At 40.1% G+C, this 20754-nt stretch overlaps 1 protein-coding gene across 2 annotated transcripts in view; it reads right to left on the reverse strand.

Annotated features, from left to right (window-relative positions):
• Positions 1 to 1690: 1690 nt before the first annotated feature.
• THEM4 (thioesterase superfamily member 4) overlaps positions 1691 to 20754 on the reverse strand; it is a 41413-nt gene continuing 22349 nt past the window's right edge. The window contains exons 3-6 of one of the 2 annotated variants that reach the window (XM_032604768.1): positions 13627 to 13783; positions 12934 to 13044; positions 5532 to 5656; positions 1691 to 2137 (exon numbers count right to left, since the gene is read on the reverse strand). In XM_032604768.1, the coding sequence (XP_032460659.1) occupies positions 2097 to 2137; positions 5532 to 5656; positions 12934 to 13044; positions 13627 to 13783 (434 nt within the window). In that variant the 3' untranslated portion in view covers positions 1691 to 2096. Of the gene's footprint in view, positions 2138 to 5531; positions 5657 to 5698; positions 5956 to 12933; positions 13045 to 13626; positions 13784 to 20754 lie in introns of those variants that run through there. The other variant, XM_032604775.1, reaches the window with a different exon arrangement.

Raw genomic sequence — 20754 nt, forward strand, 5'->3', positions numbered from 1 at the left:
ACTCAAGAGACTTCACGCAAGTAGAATCATACAATATTTGTCCTCTTTTGTCTGGCATATTTTGCTTAGCATGTTTTCAAGGTTCATCCATGTTGTAGCATGTGTCAGAATTTCCTTCCTTTTAATGGCTGAATAATATTCTATTTTATGGATTTTACTTACCCATTCATCTGCTGATGGACACTTGGATTGCTTCTACCTTTTGGCCATTGTGAATAATACTGCAACGAACACTGGCATATAAGTACCTGTTTGAGTCCCTCTTTTCAATTCCTTTGGAATGGCTGGGTCATATGGTAATTTTATGTTTAGCTTTTCGAGGAGCTGCCAAACTGTCTTCCCTAGTGGTCACACCATTTTATATTCCCACCAGCATTGTCTGAGGGTTATGCCAACACTTGTTATTTTCCACTTGGGTTGTTTCCACCTTTTGGTTATTATGAATAATGCTGCTATAAACTTTTGTGTACAAGTTTCTGTGTGGACATATGTTTTCATTTTTCTTGGACATATACCTAGGAGTAGAATTCCTGGGCCATATAGTAATTCTATGTTTAACCTTCTGAGGAACCACCAAACTGTCTTCCATAGAAGCTGCACCATTTTATATTCTGACCAACAATGTAGGAGGGTTCCCATTTCTTCATATTCTCGTTGACACTTGTTATTTTCTATTAAAAAATTCTAGTCCTCTCAGTGAATATGAAGTGTGGTTTTGATATGCATTTCCTTAATGACAAATAATGGTGAACATCTTTTCATGTGCTTGTTGGCAATTTGTATACCTTCTTTGGAGAAATGTCTAATCAAGTCCTTTGCTCATTTTTAAATTGTGGGCTTTTTTTGGGTTGAGCTTTAAGAATTTTTAATACATTCTGGATACTAAACCCTTATCAGATATATTTTTTGCTAATATTTTCTCCCATTCTATAGGTTGCCTTTCTACTTTCTTGATAATGTCCTTTGATGCACAAAAGTTTAAAAATTTTATGAGGTCTTGTATGCTGTAACTTTGCTGAATTCGTTTATTAGCTTTAGTTTTTTTTGTGGATTCTTTGGGATTATCTACAGATAGACCCTGCCCCACCACCCACCCCCAGCCCAATTCATATGTTGAAATCCTAACGCCCAGTGTGATGGTATTAGTAGGTGAAGCTTTGGGGAAGTGCTTAAGGTGGAGCCCTCACGAATGGGATTAGTGTCCTTATCAAAAAGGATCCAGAGAGATCTCTAGCTCCTTCCACCAAATAAGGACACGGTGAGAAGGTACCAGATATGAACCAGTAAGTGGGCCCTCACCAGAAGGTGACATGTTGGCATCTTGATCCTGGACTTTCCATTTTAACTGTGAGCAATAAATTTCTGTTTTTTATAAGCTACCTGGTCTGTGGTATTTTGTTACAGAAGTCCAAATGGATTAAAACACTTAGGAAATGAACACAGGCTCCTTCCAGTGATGCTATTACCAATATTATGCTATTGGTAAGATACAATAACACAGCCTATGTTAAAATGGCACAGTAGTTTAATCCCTAGAATCCAAGACAACAGATGTGAGGTATCCGATCCTACAGGAACTAGTTGTGTTTCCTACTGTAGCCAAAAAGATTTGTTTAGATACAACAAAGCTGCTTTTGTAATTTATAATGCACACACACACAACACACACACACACACACACACACACATATTCGTGCACCGACATATTTATTCCTTCCTTTGGTTTTCTGGCATTTCCAGGTTTGTGGTAAAAGTTTCAATATGATTTTTTTCTCCAGAATGCAATGGATCAGACATCACACCTATGCAAACTTAAGGAGCCCATTCAAATTTTAGGAGAACCAGACACTTATCCTAAGGAGACAGAAAGAACTGCTGATACTCTCACAGGGAGTGTCTCTGTAAAAAAGTTTGGAAGGTGGAAATGGAGCTCCTGGAATTGTATTCAAAAGACTTGTTTAGGAAGGTCTGTGTTAGCAGGCTTCACCTGATGGGGGATTCAACAGTGGGTGAGTAGAATAGGACTGAAGACAACTGCTTCTTCTGGAGGAGGGACAGCCTTACGCAGATTGGTGTGGAATTCACCAGAAGCTCTTTTATATCAAACTTTTTTCAGGATCCAGCTTTATAAATAAGCCTAAACAACAAAATAACAAAAGATGATTATAAGTCAACTGACTTCAATCTATCTGATGGGTCTTCTCTAAGTAGAAATACATATATACACACACAAAAGCACTTTGATTCATATTGGTACCTTCAGGATATCTGCCCACTCTCATTTTTCAGCCAAATTAAGAATCAACTTTTGGGGACTTCCCTGGTGGTCCAGTGGTTAAGAATCCGCCTTCCAATGCAGGGGATGCGGGTTTGATCCCTGGTTGGGGAACTAAGATCCCACATGCCGCAGGGCAACTAAGCCCACGTGCTGCAACTATTGAGCACGCAGGCCACAACTAGAGAGCCCACGTACAGCAACTACACGGCCCACGTGCTCTGGAGCCTATGTGACACAACTAGAGAGAAGCCCCGCTCCACAATGAGGAGCCTGCGCAGCACAGTGGAGGATCCCGCAAGCTGCAATGAAGATCCTGTGTGCCCCAACCAAGACCCAACACAGCCAAGAACAAATAAAATAAAAATAATAGAATTTTTAAAAAGGAAAGAACCTTAAGAAAATTTATTTAAAAAAAAAAGAATCAACTTTTGATTCTCACAATACTGTATTAGCTCTCCTGGGTAACCAGGTCCTCTGCCACTTGGTCATTTCATGGTTCATTACCACTTCCATTAGAGATAGTCAAGGAAGTGAAAGGAAGTAAAATTACAACTGAGCCATCTGTTACCTTTATGATACTGAAAGGTTTAGTGAGACAGAAAGTATAAACCACAGCCTGGAATAGGATTTTTACATTGACTGTGGATTCAAATTATTCATGATCTTCCTCCTGCTTCTTTTATCTATCATTCCAGCAAACAGCTGACACTTAAGGGAAAAATGAATTTCTTAAACAAGATACAAGAAGCATTAACCATAAAGGAAAAAATTTAATAAATGTGACTATATTTACATTAAAAACTTCTGTTCATAAAAAAGATAACTTAAAGCAAATAAAAGACAACTTATATACTAGAAGGAGATATGTGCAACTTATATAGCCAACAAAAAGATTCGTTTTATAAAAAATAGATAAAGAATTCCTATAAATCAGTAAAAAAAGAGGAAAAAAACAATAAAAGAGGCTGAGAAAACAGGAATTTCACAGAATAGGAAACAAATATGGTCAATAAATATATGAAGAGATGCTCAGCTCCATAGGTAATCAGGGAAATGCAACTTTAGATCAAACTGAAATACCATTTTATAACCATTTGATTGGCAAAAATCAAGAAATTTGACTTTACCAATTGCTAGAAAAGACAGGGATCAACAGAATGTCATATATTGCTGGTGGGAATGTAATTTGGTACAGCTTTAGAAAACAATCTGGCATTTCCCTGTAAGGCTGAACACTCTTATACCCTCCAACCCAGAAATTCCACTCCTAAGTATATGCCAAGCTCTTGCCCATATACACCAGCAGGAGACATGAATAAGAATGTTAATAGTAGCGCCATTCATAATAGTCAGAGGCCCACCATTAGAGGAAGAGATAAATCCATTGTGGTATAGTCACACAATGGAATATTATACTGCAGTAAATGAGCAAACTTCATAGCCAACCACATGGGTGAACTTCAGTAACAGGAAGCTGGGTAGAAAAAAAAAATCAAGTCCCAGAAAAGCACATATAGCACAATCTCTTTTCTACAAAGTTCAAAAACAAACAACTAAACAATATATTAGGCACAAATATATTCTTTTTTTAAAATAAATATATTCTTAATCAAACTTAAAAAAAACCCCAATAAGGTACAAAGGAATGAAAATCACAAAATTCTAGATCAGAGTTACCTCTGAAGGAAAAATAGGAGGATGAGGTGGGGAAAAGTAATTAGGGAGGGATCTAATATTATTAAGATTCTGGTTCTTGTTTGATTGTAGGTTTCAGGATGTTTATTATTAAATTAGAAAAATAAATACATTAGTGAATGAGTAAGTAAAAGATGACCATTCACGTACCAATAATGGCTCTGTATCCTAAATCAAGGATTCTGAGTAACCCAAACATGTGCATCTGAGGTCCATTAAAATAAAAACAACAAAAAGGGACTTCCCTGGTGGTCCAGTGGTTAAGACTCCATGCTCCCAAAGCAGGGGGCTGGGTTCGATCCCTGTTCAGGGAACTAGATCCCGCATGCTACAACTAAGACCTGGAGCAGCCAGATTAAATAAATAAATTAAAAAATTAAAAAAAAAAAAATAAAACAAAACAAAAAGCATTGGATATCTAAATTAACTTGTCTAAGTCTGAAGCTACTGAAGGTGAGGCTTCCAGGACCCCTCACTTGCAAAGGCCCTGTGACAGCTGACGATATACAAAGTTACTCATTACAACAGTATTTGCAAGAGCAAAAGACTGAGAAAATATCCATGTCTAGTATCTCTAACACCAATCCAACACAACAGTGCTCATTCTTGTTAACTCTTTTTCCATATCTGGAACTCCTCTGATGTGAGAAACCTAGCTCCCGTCATGGCTGCCAGCCTGTGCAGACGCCACCCTCTCTCCCTGTGGGCTCTGACACACACGCTGCTCCCCATGGGGACTCCTTCCTTCCCATAGTTGGGCTCTGACATCCTGTGCTGGGCCACTCCCCTGTGCAGACACCCTCCACTCCACTCAGGCTCCCAGACAGCGATGGGCTGCTGTAGCCACCCCTCCCTGTGGCTTCCCCCTTATCCCCCAGCCTACCATGCCTGACTCTACCTAATAGCTTTAGAAATATTTAGGAAGGAAGGAAGGGGTGAAATGGAAGGAAGAAGAAAAAGGCAAGAGAATGGGAAGAACCTCTCTACTTTTTCTACACTGATGATAACATAAACACATTCACTGTCCTGTAGCTTGTGTTTTTCATTCAATATATAGTAATGATATATAGCTCCATATCATACAAAAAGGAGTTTCCTTATTCTTATTTATGGCACCACAATATTACACAATATTTTTTATGGTACACATAATATAGTTTATGGATGAACTGTAGTCTCTTTACCTAGTCTCCTATTGATAGATATTTATATTTTGCCAATCTTTTGCTAGTCCAAATAACATTGCATGAGTAGCACAACTACTGGAACCCTAGAGCAACCTTACACATTGTAATGTTGCACACATGTTAGTATACCTATGGGATAAAATCCTGAAAATGGGTCAAAAGGTACATGACTATAATTTTCAGAGATATACCAGCTCTCTACCAGCAATGAGTAAGAATACCTTTAACTTGTTCTTTGCATGCAGGGAATTAAGAATTTCTTGGCATGTATGGGTTATAAAACCAAAACAAAACAAAACGACAACCCCCCAAAACAAAAAAACCCAAAATAAATTAAACCAAACCTAAAATAGAAAGTGGCAGCTTCTTACCTGTTGCCTCTGAGTACAGGATCTTCTCATCAGCACTTCGAACAGTACAAGAAAGAAACAATTTCCTCCCCTCAATTTTATCAAGTTGGCTATTTATCACAACAACAGAACAGAGGGGGATAGGTCTGCAGAAAAAAAAAATGAAAAAAATCCAGCTTTTATCAGATTTATGTAGCATTGAGAGATGATCAAGTGCATGACAGGGGTGGAAATTTATGATACCTGGTATCAGTGGGTGCTGTTTTAGATAAAATTCTGACACCACCAGTTGCTCACACCCCCTTCCTCCCAAGCACCATTGCTCTCAGGTGGCTCCTGGGCACCCAGTCCAGAGACTGCTGTTGTGGGTTAGGTTCAAAGAAATCACCAGATGATTCCAGCTCTGAGGTGGCAGAGGCTGTCCCATCTGAAGGGAGCCGAAATCCTTTAAAGAAATGAAAATAGGACCATGGGATGGTCCCAGTCAGCTTCTCTCATTTTCTCTGTCAATCTCTGTCAATTTCTCACCCAATCCCCTTTAGAGTAACTGTCACTAGAAAGACTGAATAACAAACTCCTGGTAACAGCTTAATGTGCTAATTCAGTGCTGTCCAACAGAACTTTGCGATGACAGCAATGCTCCACAGCTGAGCTGTCCAATATGGTAGCCACAGATGGCTACTGAGCACTCAAAATGTGGTTATTGTGAATGAGAAACGGAATCTTTACATTTATTTAATTTCTATTAATTCAAATTTATATTTATATAGCTATATGTATCTAGTGGTTACAGTCACCTCTGGGAATCTTAGAGATATAGTACTATAATGAAAAAGGTATCTCTTTAAAGGTATAATTTTAGTTGGTAGAAACATAATGTAGAGTAGGGAGATGTGTTTTATGTTCCTATAGTACCATCATGTGGGTGAAGGAACTACTCCATGTGGAAAGGAAATTAACACTCTGATTATCCCTCTGTCCAGTTTTTGCTCCCAGTAGATTTTCCTGAACTTCTCGATGGAACAACTGAGCTTTGCCAATCCAGGATTTACTAAGACCCGGGGGACATTAGGTGTTCTTGCCTGCTCAGCATCTCCCTTTCCTACTAACGTTGCGTCTTTCATTTATCCATCTGTCCTACCCCTCACCACACTCTCTCATTCACACACCTACCTTCCCCTTTCTTTGGGGAATCACCTCAATTTTCAGCCCATGTAGGTTAACTAGAGTTGACAGCTGATTCTTACCCCCCCCGCCCCCTGCCCCCACCCCGCCCCCCCAGTGACTGGTTGTGCAGGTGGGCATGGGTTGAAACTGTCAATCCTGGAGCTTGTGCTGCAGCCCTTGGGGCTGGGTTCTTTTTCTGCTGGAGTTGCTAGGCTTGCAAGATACAAGCCTGCCTGGTAGCTGTGGCACTACATTGGGAAAGGCTACCCGAGGATGAAGAAGACCTAAAGGAAAAGTGTGGCTGAGACACAGGCACAGATTCCTAATGGCATCATTGAATACCTGCACCCAGCCATAACTGTCTTCTCAACCATGTAAGCCAATATGTTCCTTTTTTCCTTAAGCTATTGTGAATTAAGAGATCTATCTCTGGGACTTCCCTGGTGGCCCAGTGGTTAAGAATCTGCCTTCCAACGCAGGGGACACAGGTTTGATCCCTGGTTGGGGAACTAAGATCCCACATGCTGCGGGGCAACTAAGTCTGTGTACCACAACTACTGAGCCCGTGTGCCTCAACTAGAGAGCCCGCGTGCTGCAACGAAAGATCCCACATGCCGCAACAAAGATCCCATGTGCTGCAACTAAGACCTGATGCAGCCAAAAATAAAACAAATAAATAAATAAAATAAATATTAAAGGGCTCCCCTGGTGGTGCAGTGGTTGAGAGTCCGCCTGCCGATGCAGGGGACATGGGTTCGTGCCCAGGTCCGGGAAGATCCCAGATGCTGTGCAGCGGCTGGGCCCGTAAGCCATGGCCACTGAGCCTGTGCGTCCGGAGCCTGTGCTCCGCAACGGGAGAGGCCACAACAGTGAGAGGCCTGCGTACCGCAAAAAATAAAAAAATAAATAAATAAAAATAAATAAATATTAAAAACATTACCACCACCACCGATACATTAAAAAAAAAAGATCTATCCCTTACAATGAAAAATTCCTTGAATAATAAGAGAAAGGAAAAATACAAAATAATATAATAACTGTTTATAGAGTATAATTTTCTAAAGTTCACATGAATCTCAAGGGACCCTGAATAGCCAAAGCAATCTTGAAAAAGAAGAAAAAAGTTGGAAGTCCCACACATCTTGATTTCAAAACATATTACAAAACTACAATAATCAAGACAGTGTGGTACTGGCATAAAGACAGACATATAGATTAATGGAATAGAACAGACAGCGTAGAAATAAACCCTCTCATATATGGTCAAATGAATTTCTACAAGTGACCAATACCACTCAATGGGGAAAGGACAGTCTCTTCAAAAGTGGTGCTGGGAAAACTGGATATCCACGTGTAGAAGAATGATGTTGGACCCTTACCTTAAACCATATACAAAAAATAATGTGAAATGGACTGAAGACCTCCATTGGGGAAAAGCTTCATGACATTGGGTTTGGCAATGATTTGTTGGATATGACACCAAAGGTACAGACAACAAAATAAAAAAAATAGACAAATGGGACTACGTCAAACTTAAAAACTTCTGTGCATCAAAGGACACAATCAACAGAGTAAAACAGCAACCTAAAAAATCAGTTGCAAATCATATATCTGATAAGAGGTTAATATCCAGAATATATAAAGAACTCCTACAATTCAACAACAAAAAAACTCACAAAAACCTGATTTAAAAAATGCTTCTTCAAGTGAAGGACTTGAATAGACATTTCTCCAAAGATGATATACAAATGGCCAGCAAGCATATGAAAAGATGCTCAATGTCACTAATCATTCAAAAAATGCAAATCAAAGCACAGTGAGCTATCACCTCACATCTATTACGCTGGCTACTATTAAAAAACAAAACAAAACCCAAATAACAAGTCGTGGTGAAGATGTGGAGAAACTGGAACCCTTATGCATTGCTGGTGGGACTGTAAAGTGGTGCAGCAGCTATGGAAAACAGTATAGTAGTTCCTCAAAAAATTAAAAGTAGAATTACCATGTAATCTAGCAATCCCACTCTGGGTATACATCCAAAAGAACTGAAAGCAAGACCTCACAGAGATATCTGCACACCCATGTTCATTATAGCATTATTCACAATAGCCAAGAGGTGGTAGCAACCCAAATATCCATCAACAGATGAAAGAATAAACAAAATGTGGTATATACATACAATGGAATATTATTCAGCCTTACAAAGGAAGGATATCCTGTTATATGCTACAACATGGATGAATCTTGAAGACATTATGCTAAGTGAAATAAGCCAGTCATAAAAAGACAAATACTGTATGATTCCACTTATATGATGTAACAACAGTAGTCAGATTCACAGAAACAGAAAGTAGAATTATGGTTGTCAGGGGCTGAGGGAAGGGGGATATGGGAAATTATTGTTTAATGGGTATAGAGTTGCAGTTCTGCAAGATGAAAAAGTTCTGGAGATCTGTTTCACAACAGTGTAAATATACTTAATACTACTGAACTGTACATTTAAAAAAGGTTAGGACACTAAATTTTATGTTATGCCTTTTTTTTAACTATAGCTAGAAATTTAAAAAATATTTTAAAAATATAAGGCATGAAAGATGTTAAATCTAAAGTATCAGAGTGAACTCATGACCTTATTAAACATTAATAACTTTCCAGCTCTGACACTGTAATAGCCTAGCAGCAAGGTCATCCTGCCCACCATGAGAATACATGTGGAACAATCTAATATTTTTCTGGTCTTTGGCACTATTCTCCATTAAAAGGAATCAGGGATCTTTGTAGACTAGCTATTCTATGTCTTGGCACAGATGAACCTTACTGTTGTTAGAAGTAAAAGTAATGATAATAACAACAATGTTAATGATAAAAATAACAAGCAGCTAACACTTACTGAGTACTTGTTATGGGGCCAGATTCTGTCCTAGATGCTTTGCATGGGTTAATTCATTTATTGCTCACAATGACCCTATGAGGAAGGTATTATTATTCTCTTTTTAAAGATGAGGACATTGAAGCACAGAGAGGTTAAGTAACTTGTTGAAGGTCACACAGCTAATAAGTGGCAAAATGGGCATTTGAACCTGTTCCAATGTCTGTCCTCTTAACTAGTGATTATACTGTCTCTCAGGAGACAAGAGTACTTAAAAGCTAGCACAAGGAGTCAGTCTAAAGAGACTTCTATCGGCCAAATGTAACATAAGCATAGAAAAGAGGGTGATAATTGTAGTTAACTACATTATGGAAAGTTCCTAATGATTCTCAAAAAAAGGAAAAGCTAGCTCAAGGAGTATAAATCCATAGCTATAATTCAAGGACAATTATGATAGGATAAGTTTAATTTTTTAAGCAGTTTACACATAGAGAAGAGTATTGACAAGTAAGTGTTTCTTCTATGAAGTATGTATCTGTCTTATATGTATATTACTCTGTAGAAGTAGGAAATGGTAGACACAGAGTAAGGGGTGTGTACAGGTAAGGTTTGGGGAGGCTGTATTCAAAGAATTATGCTTACACACACCATGGCATAAGCAAACCAATAGTTTTCTTAGCTGTAAAGTGTGGGTAGAGGTATGTAGAGGATACCTATGTTCATCAAGGAGTCTTTCACGTGTTTGTCAAAAAGGCTTGAGAGTCTGCATGAACAAGGCAAAGACTTGTACAGCCCTTAGCATCTGCATCAGGACTGTTACCTCTTATGTTCCCCCAAAGTGTGTGAGGTGCAGGTGAGCTGACAGGTGAAAAGAATATTTATGCACATTCAGTGGATTTGCATCCATGGATGTATGCCATTTGGGTGTTCAAAGTCCTGCATAATCTCCATAAGAACCCCCAATAATCCCCTCCTCCACACCAACAGGCAGAGAACTGTGAGGAAGCCAAACAATTCTGGAAAATGCAAGAATTATTCCCTTAACAAAATGCAAGAATTATTCCCCTAACAGAAAGGACTGATTACAGAAAAGAACCAGCTAGAAAGAAGGTGAATGTCTTGCCCAGTTGAATATCCCTGAAAGAAAACTACATAGACACTTGTCCTATCTCCTGAGAGATGTTACCTCTGCCAATTAAATGAGATGCATTTAATTGTAGGTAATCAGTAAACCAAGGCAGAATAAATATGACTAAGACAAGTAGATTTAGATACTAAGTAAGGGGAAGTACTAGGTTGTAAGGACAGGTGTAGATTTGGAAAGTCCCCCGACACAGCAAGGAATCCTCAACTCCAAGAGGAGCTCAGCCTCATGAATTCAGGCTCATGTTCCAATCATCTTCAAAGGCAAAATCCCGTCACATCAAGAATCACCAGGTTGACGGATTAGAACCTACAAATTTCGCTGATATGAGTTGGTTTCTTTACAGTCTGACACAATTGCCATAAGCCTGGGGAGTTTATAAGAATGAGTTATTCTAACTTCAGGAAAATATAGGTATTGACAGCCAGAAGAAATTAATCAAACCCAGAATGAAAAACATTTAATAGGCTAAGTGTAGCTGAAATAATAAGTTTTGTAATCATTGAGATAATTTTGCTTAGAAAAAACTACCATACTAGGCTTGTTATTTTCTTTACTGAATTAGTTAAATCTGATTATGTTTTTAATTAATGCTTTAGTATTTAAAATAATTTATGTTGTATTATTTATAAGCATGGATTTATTAATACGTCTGTGGTTGTGTTAGTTGCTGACAATGAATTTATTTGAGGTGATAGTGATAGCAGTTAAGGGACCACTTTCCCAATCTCCCTTAATGCTAATGAGATTAAATGGGTGTGCTGTGTAGTACTTCCAGGAAGTCTCTTTGAAAGAGAGAAGACAGCTCTTCCCCACCTTCCTCAATCCTGCTGTGTAGGACATGTGATGATGGCTCTTGCTGCCACTCTGGACTGTAAAAAGATGAGCTACAAAGAGCCTGCATCTCTGGGAACCAGGGAGCTGCCATACTAGATTTCTTTCACATGATAAATTTCTATCTTAAGTCATTTTTATTTTGAAGTTACTAATATTGGCAGTTGGGGAGGAGGAAGTTAAAGCAGCTGGCCTCCAATTTATTCACTCTGTGTGTGTGTGTGTGGTGGGGAGCAAAGAGAAACACTCCTGGGAAAAAAAAGGAGGCAAATGACCCTGTCTAATTTTTTCTCACTGGGTCTGCAGGTAAATAGACCAGGAGTTGGCAAACTATGTTTCACTGGCCAGCTGCCTGTTTTGTAAATAAAATTTTACTGGAACACAGCTATACCCATTTATTTATATATTGTCTGTGGCTGCTTTTGTGCTACAGTGGCGAGTTGACTAGTTGTGCCAGAAACTGTATGGCCTGCAAAGCATAAAACATTTATAGAAAAAGCTGTGATGACCCCTGAAATAAACTAATGATATTTGCTAGGGGGAAGAGTCCTTTTCTATAGAATGCCCTGAGTAGGATATGCCTGGCTAAGTATTACTTAAAATATTCAATAAGTAAACCCATAATCTATGAAGCTTGGCTCCCTGATGACTGCCACATAAGCCATACAACTCTCTGGGGTATAAAATGGAGATGTTCCTACATGCTTCCTACTGTGTGAAATAATAACCCACAGAACCTCATCTGGAGATCTCTATTGAACTCTGTTCTTAAACTCTGTTCTGCCCTATTGCTCTCTTTCTCTGTGCCTATGCCAGTATCCATACTATATGACTTAGAGATATAGCTGCATAATTGAAGAATTAAATAAGCTCATGCTGAGCTTTGTTTTTGACGGATACCAAACTTTTCTTGCTGCCCTTTTATTTCTTTGTGCGAAGTTATGTAAAACTTACGTTTTGTTATATAGTGGATGTTGGTGCTTCACTCAGATCTCCTTCAATCCTTTTTTTCACCTTTGTTTTTTGGGTATTTTTCTTAGAGCCTGCTTTGCTCAAACACAGAGAGCAAGAAGTACCTGGGAATTTATAGTCCCCAGGATAGCCCTTATCCTATGAAGAACGTGTGAGAGAATATGAGGACTTCACCTCCCTTGCCTGAGGTAGGGAAAATACTGAGGCACACATTTCACTCCAGAGTTCCTTACATGATCAGGCTGAAGCTACCCTTTGCAGGACTGAGCGCCTAACCTTGGGTGGCTTCTTCCCCTTCCCTGTCCTTCTTCTCCTACACCCTAGATAGTTTTCTCTGGGAGTACTTCCTTTCTTGCATAGAAATCCTTTTCTCAGGGTCTGCTGCTGGGGAACCTGACTTATGACATCTAAGAAGCAAAGAATACCCATGACTTTACCTTTTAAAATTGATGTTGAGATTGGCAGTCATGACAATTCCCCCAGGTATAGCTGCACACATACCAACAGCAGCATCAATCATTGTTGCAATGGCACCTCCATGAAGGAATCTAGTTACAAGAGGAAAAGAGAAATGTGTTCACAAGTTCTGAAAACAGCCCCTTAAGAGAGAAAAATTATCCAAGCCTCCCATATAATCTACTTCTGAAAGTTCCACTTAATTCATGTTCAATGTACTGAATGTCAAATTATATCCATGTTCTCACCTTCATTTTGTTCATAGCATAACACTGTAGTATTTGTAACAAAGCCAGAACCTAATGATAACCAGGTCACAAGCAAGCAAAAATCCAATTTAGAAAATTTATATTATGTTTTTATTAAACTAACTATACACATCATTGTTTAAAAATTTAGGAAATGAAGATAAACAGAAGAAAAAGAAATTAAAAATTATAAGGCTATCTAGTGACAAACCAATATTAACATGTTAATGATACTCTCTAAAATTATACTCTTTTGCCCTATGTCCTATACTTCTGTCATTTAATAATTTACAGTAAACATCTATCCATGTCAATAAATATACATCTACATTACCATTTTAATGTCTTCATTGTAGTCCATGGATACAGGGCGATACTATAAGATAACAACCTCTTAGATCCACATTTCTAGGCTATCATTCTTACCCAGGTACCCCTTGTAGATAAGGACCTCCTTGAAACAAGCAAACTGTCCTTTTCTCATCATCATTATAGAATATCACATATTCAAAGCCCAGGCCATCCTCATAGCCCCTGGTGAAGAGCTGGGCCTGTGACAGTTGTTCTTTCACAAGCTTTGAGTCTGTAAGCAAATGAAGTGGATGGGCACATGAGAAACAGGTATGAGAAAAATACCATGACAGAGACAAATATCTGTACCCTGCAAGAATCACAGGTCAATGGATGATTGATTAAAATGCCGACCAGGTGCAAAACTGAAGGGGCTGGGAGGGTCCCAAAGAAACAGAATACAGGATCTTTGCTCCAGTGGAATTAGTCTAACTGGGAACATAGTAAAAATAAATGAAATCAAAACAAAGTACTAACACATGGCAGTCATGAAATACATAAATACAAAGGGTATATGGAATAAAATAGTAAGGTATAGACAGAAATCCTTCTTAGAATAAGTGTGACTTAAATGAGATTTAAAGAAAGTGAGTAACGTAACAGTAGAGAGGTTTTCCTTGCAGACATGAGTTTAGCCTGAGGCGAAGGTAGTTATCATACTGAATCAGAAACAGAGGCAGGTCAGCCCGGTATTCAAAGTGATAATGACTCCTGAGTCTCCAACTCAGGGTTAGAACCATTAGGGCTCATGAAATCAAATTAGTGGGTTGTAGGCAGACTTTAAAAAGAAAATGAATGCTTCACATGTATCCTGGATAAGTACTAGTGTGCTCATTTAGATATATTTTTTTCAATTATACAACTGTGCACAAGTTGTGTGTTCTGGGTTGTGAGTCAAAATGTAGGTAACTTCAAAATAAAGCCTGAAAGCTGCTGCTGAGGAAAGGGCATGTTTGTCCTTTAATACCCATTTTAAGATTTAATTCCCCAAACTCTTAGCTTTCTTTCACAGCTCATCATGATTTGCCGTGTATAACGGTGATTCTTTTATTGATACCAAATTTACATTTACAAACTTGGAAAAGGATATGAGATGAGAAGATCTGGGAGAAGTGGGGAGGACAAGGGAGGATATTATTTAGGCCTTGAGCATCTGGGGGCAGGCACCCTGTCTCTTGGACTTTGTGTGCTCAACAACTGGCAGATAGGCACATACTATATGCGCTCTAGCAGTGGTTGAGAAACTGAATGATTTGGAGGGCCAGACAAAGAAACTTAAAATTGAGAATCAGGGCTTCCCTGGTGGCGCAGTGGTTGAGAGTCCGCCTGCCGATGCAGGGGACGCGGGTTCGTGCCCTGGTCCGGGAAGATCCCACATGCTGCGGAGCAGCTGGGCCCGTGAGCCATGGCTGCTGAGCCTGCGCGTCCGGAGCCTGTGCTCCGCAACGGGAGAGGCCACAACGGTGAGAGGCCCGCGTACCGCAAAAAAAAAAAAAAAAAAAAAACTGAGAATCAGTCTTGTGGTACAGTAGAAAAGAACCTTGTTTTGGAAGTTGGGAAATTTTTCATGACTTACCTTTGGCCTAGAATTTGCTCCCTTCTCCATACTTTATCCATACAGTGAGGAGATAAACCTAAATGACCTATAAGATCTGTTCCAACTCTAACACTCTGGGACTTCAGGATAAGATAGGCATCAAACCCTCCTAATTTTTTAGCTAGGAGTTCAAAATTTCTGGTTTAGATTACTAAACCTTGAGGTTACCTCATAAAAATGGGAAAAATAAAGATGGTGGGGAAGTCTGTTAGAAATGCAGAATATTGGGCTCTACCCCTGACCTACTGAAGCTGAACCTACATTTTAACAAGATTACCAGGTGCTTCATATTCATGTTACATCTGAGAGGAACTGATCTTTTAAGACATGGGATAACACTGAAGGTAGCAGAGGAGTAACGTGATCAGATTTGAATTTTGAATCACTCTGCTAGCTGGACGAAAGGAGAGGGATAAAAAAGTTGAGTGAGAAGATCACTGAAACACTATAAAATCACAATCACCCAACTTTTCTGCTTGGTGGGGTGATTTTCTCCAGCTATGTTCAGCTACGTGAGGGCCTGTGCAAATAAGAGATGGCAGATGTTTAGATTCATCCAGGGCCGGGGTTTTCCTAGATAAGTACGCTACAGAAGTTCAGATAAAAGAAGGCTATGGGGACAATGAGAAAGTAGAGGACTCAATGAACTGAAGGTATTAATGAGGCCAAAGAGTTTTTTCTGTGGGGCCTTTGAACAAGTAAGCTGGAAGGAAAAAGGCTGTGGTCAGAAAAAGGATGTCTAAATGTGTGGATTTCGAGGTTGTGCACTTTCTGAAGATGATAAGGCTCAAGATGTCCTCAGGAGTGCATTGCTGGGGCTGTGCAAAAGAAAGGTCATAGGTGATGAGAAGGTAAATAAACTGAGGAGCCATGGTGTGGATGGTGGGTTGCTGAGAATGGTGAATAGAGTTGGGTAGAGAGGAAAACAGTTAACCAGGTGCTGAAATACTCAACGTATAGGGAAAGCTTGGTAGATGATAGCTACAAGAAGGGGAAGTTGAGGGTGATAAAGTCGGAAAAAGTGAGATGGTATAAACCTCAAAAGGAATGGGGGTTTTCTAAGAAGGCGGGGAAATAATAATTTGAAAGCAAGTATGGGTAGCAAGGAGGACCTCAAACTCCTCCCTCTTCTGAGAGGGTCAAGTTTCTGACAAGAGACGATAGGTTGGATGAAGGGATGAGCAGAAACATGTGGGAACTGAACCCTGGAAACTACTGACATTTAAGGAGTGGGTAGAAGGAGAAAGGGAAAATTGGTCAGAGATTTGTGAAAGCCAAGAGGCAAAACATTTCAAGGCGAATGAGATTAACAGTTAGGTCCAGCACAGTAAGGGCTGAAAAATGCCCACAAAATACGGCAATTAGGTCGCTAGTGGCTTAAGTGAAGAAATTTCAGTAGAGCTATTAGAGTAGAAGCCAGATTGCACTGGGTTAAGGACATTCAATTACTTTTGTGATAATGATAAATAGTTAGAATGGAATTAGTAACACAAATTACTAATTTTCCCCTTCATTCGTAAAACAGAGTTAATTCTTATTTCTCTCTATATTGGTGGTTCTATAAAGAAACTTATGAACTCTACCATTTTTCTTGGTTAAGGTAGTTTTATTTTTGTTTCATTCATTTCTTTGGCTGTGTTGGGTCTTCATTGCTGCATGGGCTTTCTCTAGTTGCGGTGAGCAGGGGCTACTCTTTGTTGAGGTGTGTGGATTTCTCATTTTGGTGGCTGCTCTTATTGCAGAGCATGGGCTCTAGGTGCGTGGGCTTCAGTAGCTGCAGCACATGGGCTCAGTAGTTGTGGTGCTTGGGCTCAGTAGTTGTGGTTTGAGGGTACTAGAGCATGTGAGCTTCAGTAGTTGTGGCGCAAGGGCCTAGTTGCTCTGTGGCATGTGGGATCTTCCTGGACCAGGGACTGAACCCATCCCCTGCACCAGCAGGCGGATTCCCAGCCGCTGCGTCACCAGGGAAGCCCCTGTTTCATTCATTTCTTCAGCAAATATTGAAGTATTCAGCAAATACCATGAGGAAACTGAGGCAAAAAAAGGTAAAGTAACTTGCTCAAGGTCACACAGCTTTAAGTTGTAGAACCAGAATTTGAACCCACTCACTATATTTCAACCATGAAATTAGTTAAGTTGTCAGCTTTTGGATGGCCTCTAAAGCCGTGTGACTGAATGAGATTACCAACAGAGTTTAGTGAAGCAAGGAGTACTAAGGATTGAGACATGGGGCACCCTAACATTGTTTGAGGACAAGGAGGAACTGGCAAAAGAAACTAAAAAGGACGAACCAGTGAAGTAGAAGACTGTGGTGTCCTGGAAGCCAAGTTCAAGGAGAAAGGAGTTATCAGCTGTGCCAAAAGCTGAGCAAGGTCATTGGTTAGCAACATGAAGGTCACTGGTGACAGTAGTTCTGATGGAGTGGTGGGAGTGAGAGTCTGCTTGGAGAGGTTTAAGAGAGACCAGGAAGAGAGAAACCCAGTTGTGGCATGTCTGTACACTGATGAGAAAGATCTAGCAGAGAGGGATATCCTTAAGTAGGCCAAAGGGATAGACTACAGTGCACCAATAGAAGGCTTGGCCTCTCATAAGAGTATGGTCAGTTCATTCATAACAGGAAAAAGCAGAACATCAGGCACAGACGCAGGGAAGAGGGTAAATGAGGTAGGGGTTGCTTGGAAATTCTCTTCTGATTGCTTTTATTTTCCGTGAAATAGGAGGCAAGATCAGCTGAGAGTGAGGCTTGAGAAAAAGAAGGTAGGAAATAGTCATCTAGGAGAGCAGGAGAGTGAGTAGACGAGGGAAAAATGAAATACGATTGTCAGGCAATGTTAAGGGCCTACTTGAGGTCATTAAAAAAAAAAAACACATTGGGCTTCCCTGGTGGCGCAGTGGTTGAGAATCCGCCTGCCAATGCAGGGAACACGGGTTCAATCCGTGGTCCGGGAAGATCCCACATGTTGCAGAGCAACTAAACTCATGTGCCACAACTACTGAGTCTGTGCTCTAGAACCCGTGAGCCACAACTACTGAGCCCATGTGCCGCAACTACTGAAGCCTGCCCTCCTAGAGCCCATGCTCCACAATGAGAGAAGCCACTGCAATGAGAAGCCCGTGCACTGCAACGAAGAGTAGCCCCTGCTCGCCGCAACTAGAGAAAGCCTGCATGCAGCAACAAAGACCCAACACAGCCAAAAATAAATAAATAAGTAAATAAAATTAACAAAACAAAACAAAACAAGAAAACATCATGGGAGTTCCCTGGCGGTCCAGTGGTTAGGGCTCTGTGCTCCCAATGCAGGGGGCACGCGTTCCATCCCTGGTCACGGAACTAAGATCCTGCAAGCTGCGTGGCGTGGCCAAAAGAAAAAAAAACAAAGAAAAAACCCTCCAAACATCACAATCCCCAAACACCTACTAAAGGTATGTTTAGATGATTAAAAGACAATCAGTAAAATAAGAAATATCTGTATAAGCTTCATGCAGTCAGGAACCCTATCTATGTACTCAGGCTTGTTTCAGGAATACAACACTGCACAGCACAGATACTCAACAGATAGTTGTTGAATGAATATATAAGGGACATTGTGAATAAGAAAGCAAAAAGGTCTTTACAGGCTGACTCTAAAAATGAAGAATGTATATATATTAGGTATATATATAAAGTTCTTCAGTTAGGCTCAGTAAGTCAGCCACATAGGTGCAGAAGAGGGGAGACAATTCAAATGAAAGACACAGGGTGTTAGCTGACTGTCAGTCAACAGTGTGACGTGGCTACCTACTTAGTGCTAATGTCTTACTCTGCATGGAAAGACCATAATTTGAGTTTCAATCTTAGTTCTGGGAAGCATATACTAAGGATCTGAGAAACCGGAACATGTCCTGGGAAAAGCAACTAGGAATGTGAAGGAGACTGAAATACCCTCTGGGAAAAAAGCCAGAAAACAACAGAGAAGATTGGCCTGGCAATGAGAATTGGCAGGTACACAGTAGTGAGATACATAGATGTGATTCCTAAATTCCAATATATATTGATATATTCTAATCCGTATAAAACGATGCCAAATGAAAGGATTATACTTATTCTGTGTGTTCCTACATGGTAGAACTAACTGAATGGATGAAAGTACAAGAGAGATTATAGCTCAATATAGTTAGAGCTGTCCAAAATGAAAAAAGCACCCCAGTCCCAAGTACTCCATGATTGGAGGGGTTCAAGTTAAGTCCAGATGACTGGCTGTAAGGTTTAAAATAGAAAGCAAGAGAAGACAGAGAGGGCTTCCCTGGTGGCGCAGTGGTTGAGAGTCTGCCTGCCAATGCAGGGGACATGGGTTCAAGCCCTGGTCTGGGAAGATCCCACGTGCCACGGAGCAGCTGGGCCCGTGAGCTACAAATACTGAGCTCTGCGCGTATGGAGCCTGTGCTCTGCAGCAAGAGAGGCCGCGACAGTGAGAGGCCCGCGCACCGCGATGAAGAGTGGCCCCCGCTTGCCACAACTAGAGAAAGCCCTTGCACAGAAACGAAGACCCAACACAGTCAAAAATAAATAAATGAATAAATAAATTAAAAAAAAAAAAAAAAAAAAAAAAAAAAAGAGAAGACAGAGAAAGGTTAAGACTATAGTTGTAGCTCCCAAACAGTTTTCTATTCCAAAACAACTGAGGTTAACCTTTTGCAAGGAAAAGTTACATTTATAAAGGAAATCTCCATTTGTATGGGTGTCTCCCTCTCAGTATCGGGAAGAGAAGAACAACTCTAAATCACAAGAGAATCTTTTCAATGGAGAAAGCAGCAACTTACATCTTTTCTTGGTAATCTCCTCACAACACCCCCTACCCCCAACACCCTCCTTTTGTCTTTAGCTGAAAATGGTATTTAAACTGGTGGTTTAGGACTTCCTGGTGGCACAGTGGTTAAGAATCCACCTGCCAATGCAGGGGACACAGGTTTGAGCCCTGGTCTGGGAAGATCCCACACGCCACGGAGCAACTAAGACTGCAAGCCACAACTACAGAGCCTGAATGCCACAACTACTGAAGCCCGTGTGACTAGAGCCTGTGCTCCACAACAAGAGAAGCCACCGCAATGAGAAGCCCACGCACTGCAACGAAGTGTAGCCCCTGCTCGCTGCAACTAGAGAAAGCCTGCACGAGCAACAAAGACACAATGCAGCCAAAAGTTAATTAATTAATAACAAAACTGGTGGCTTAGGCTACCTTGGGGAGTTACTCACTTTTCCCTGGGCATCTCCCAGGTATACATGAGGTATATGTGCTAATAAACTTCTGGTTTTTCTTTTTTCTTTTTTAAAGAAAGCAATGGACAGAAAAGAAGGCAGTTCACTGTTCCTCCCAATTCCTATATGAGGGATCTCCTTTTTTTTGTTGTTATTAAAGTGCATTTAGTTTTTTCACAACATGTATCACCATCTGACCTACTTTGTTTTTGTTTTTTAGTGGTTTGTCTCTCATCACTAGAGTGTTCACTACAGGAGGGAAGAGATTTTAGGTAAAAAAAAAAAAAACAAGTAGAGCATCTTAAGCAGTTCCCTGGTGTGTGTTTCTTCCCTTCCTTCTTATCTTTCTTCGTCCTACAAATATGTATAA

Source organism: Phocoena sinus, chromosome 1 (genome assembly GCF_008692025.1).
Source record: "Phocoena sinus isolate mPhoSin1 chromosome 1, mPhoSin1.pri, whole genome shotgun sequence".
Classification (NCBI taxonomy): Eukaryota; Metazoa; Chordata; class Mammalia; order Artiodactyla; family Phocoenidae; genus Phocoena; species Phocoena sinus.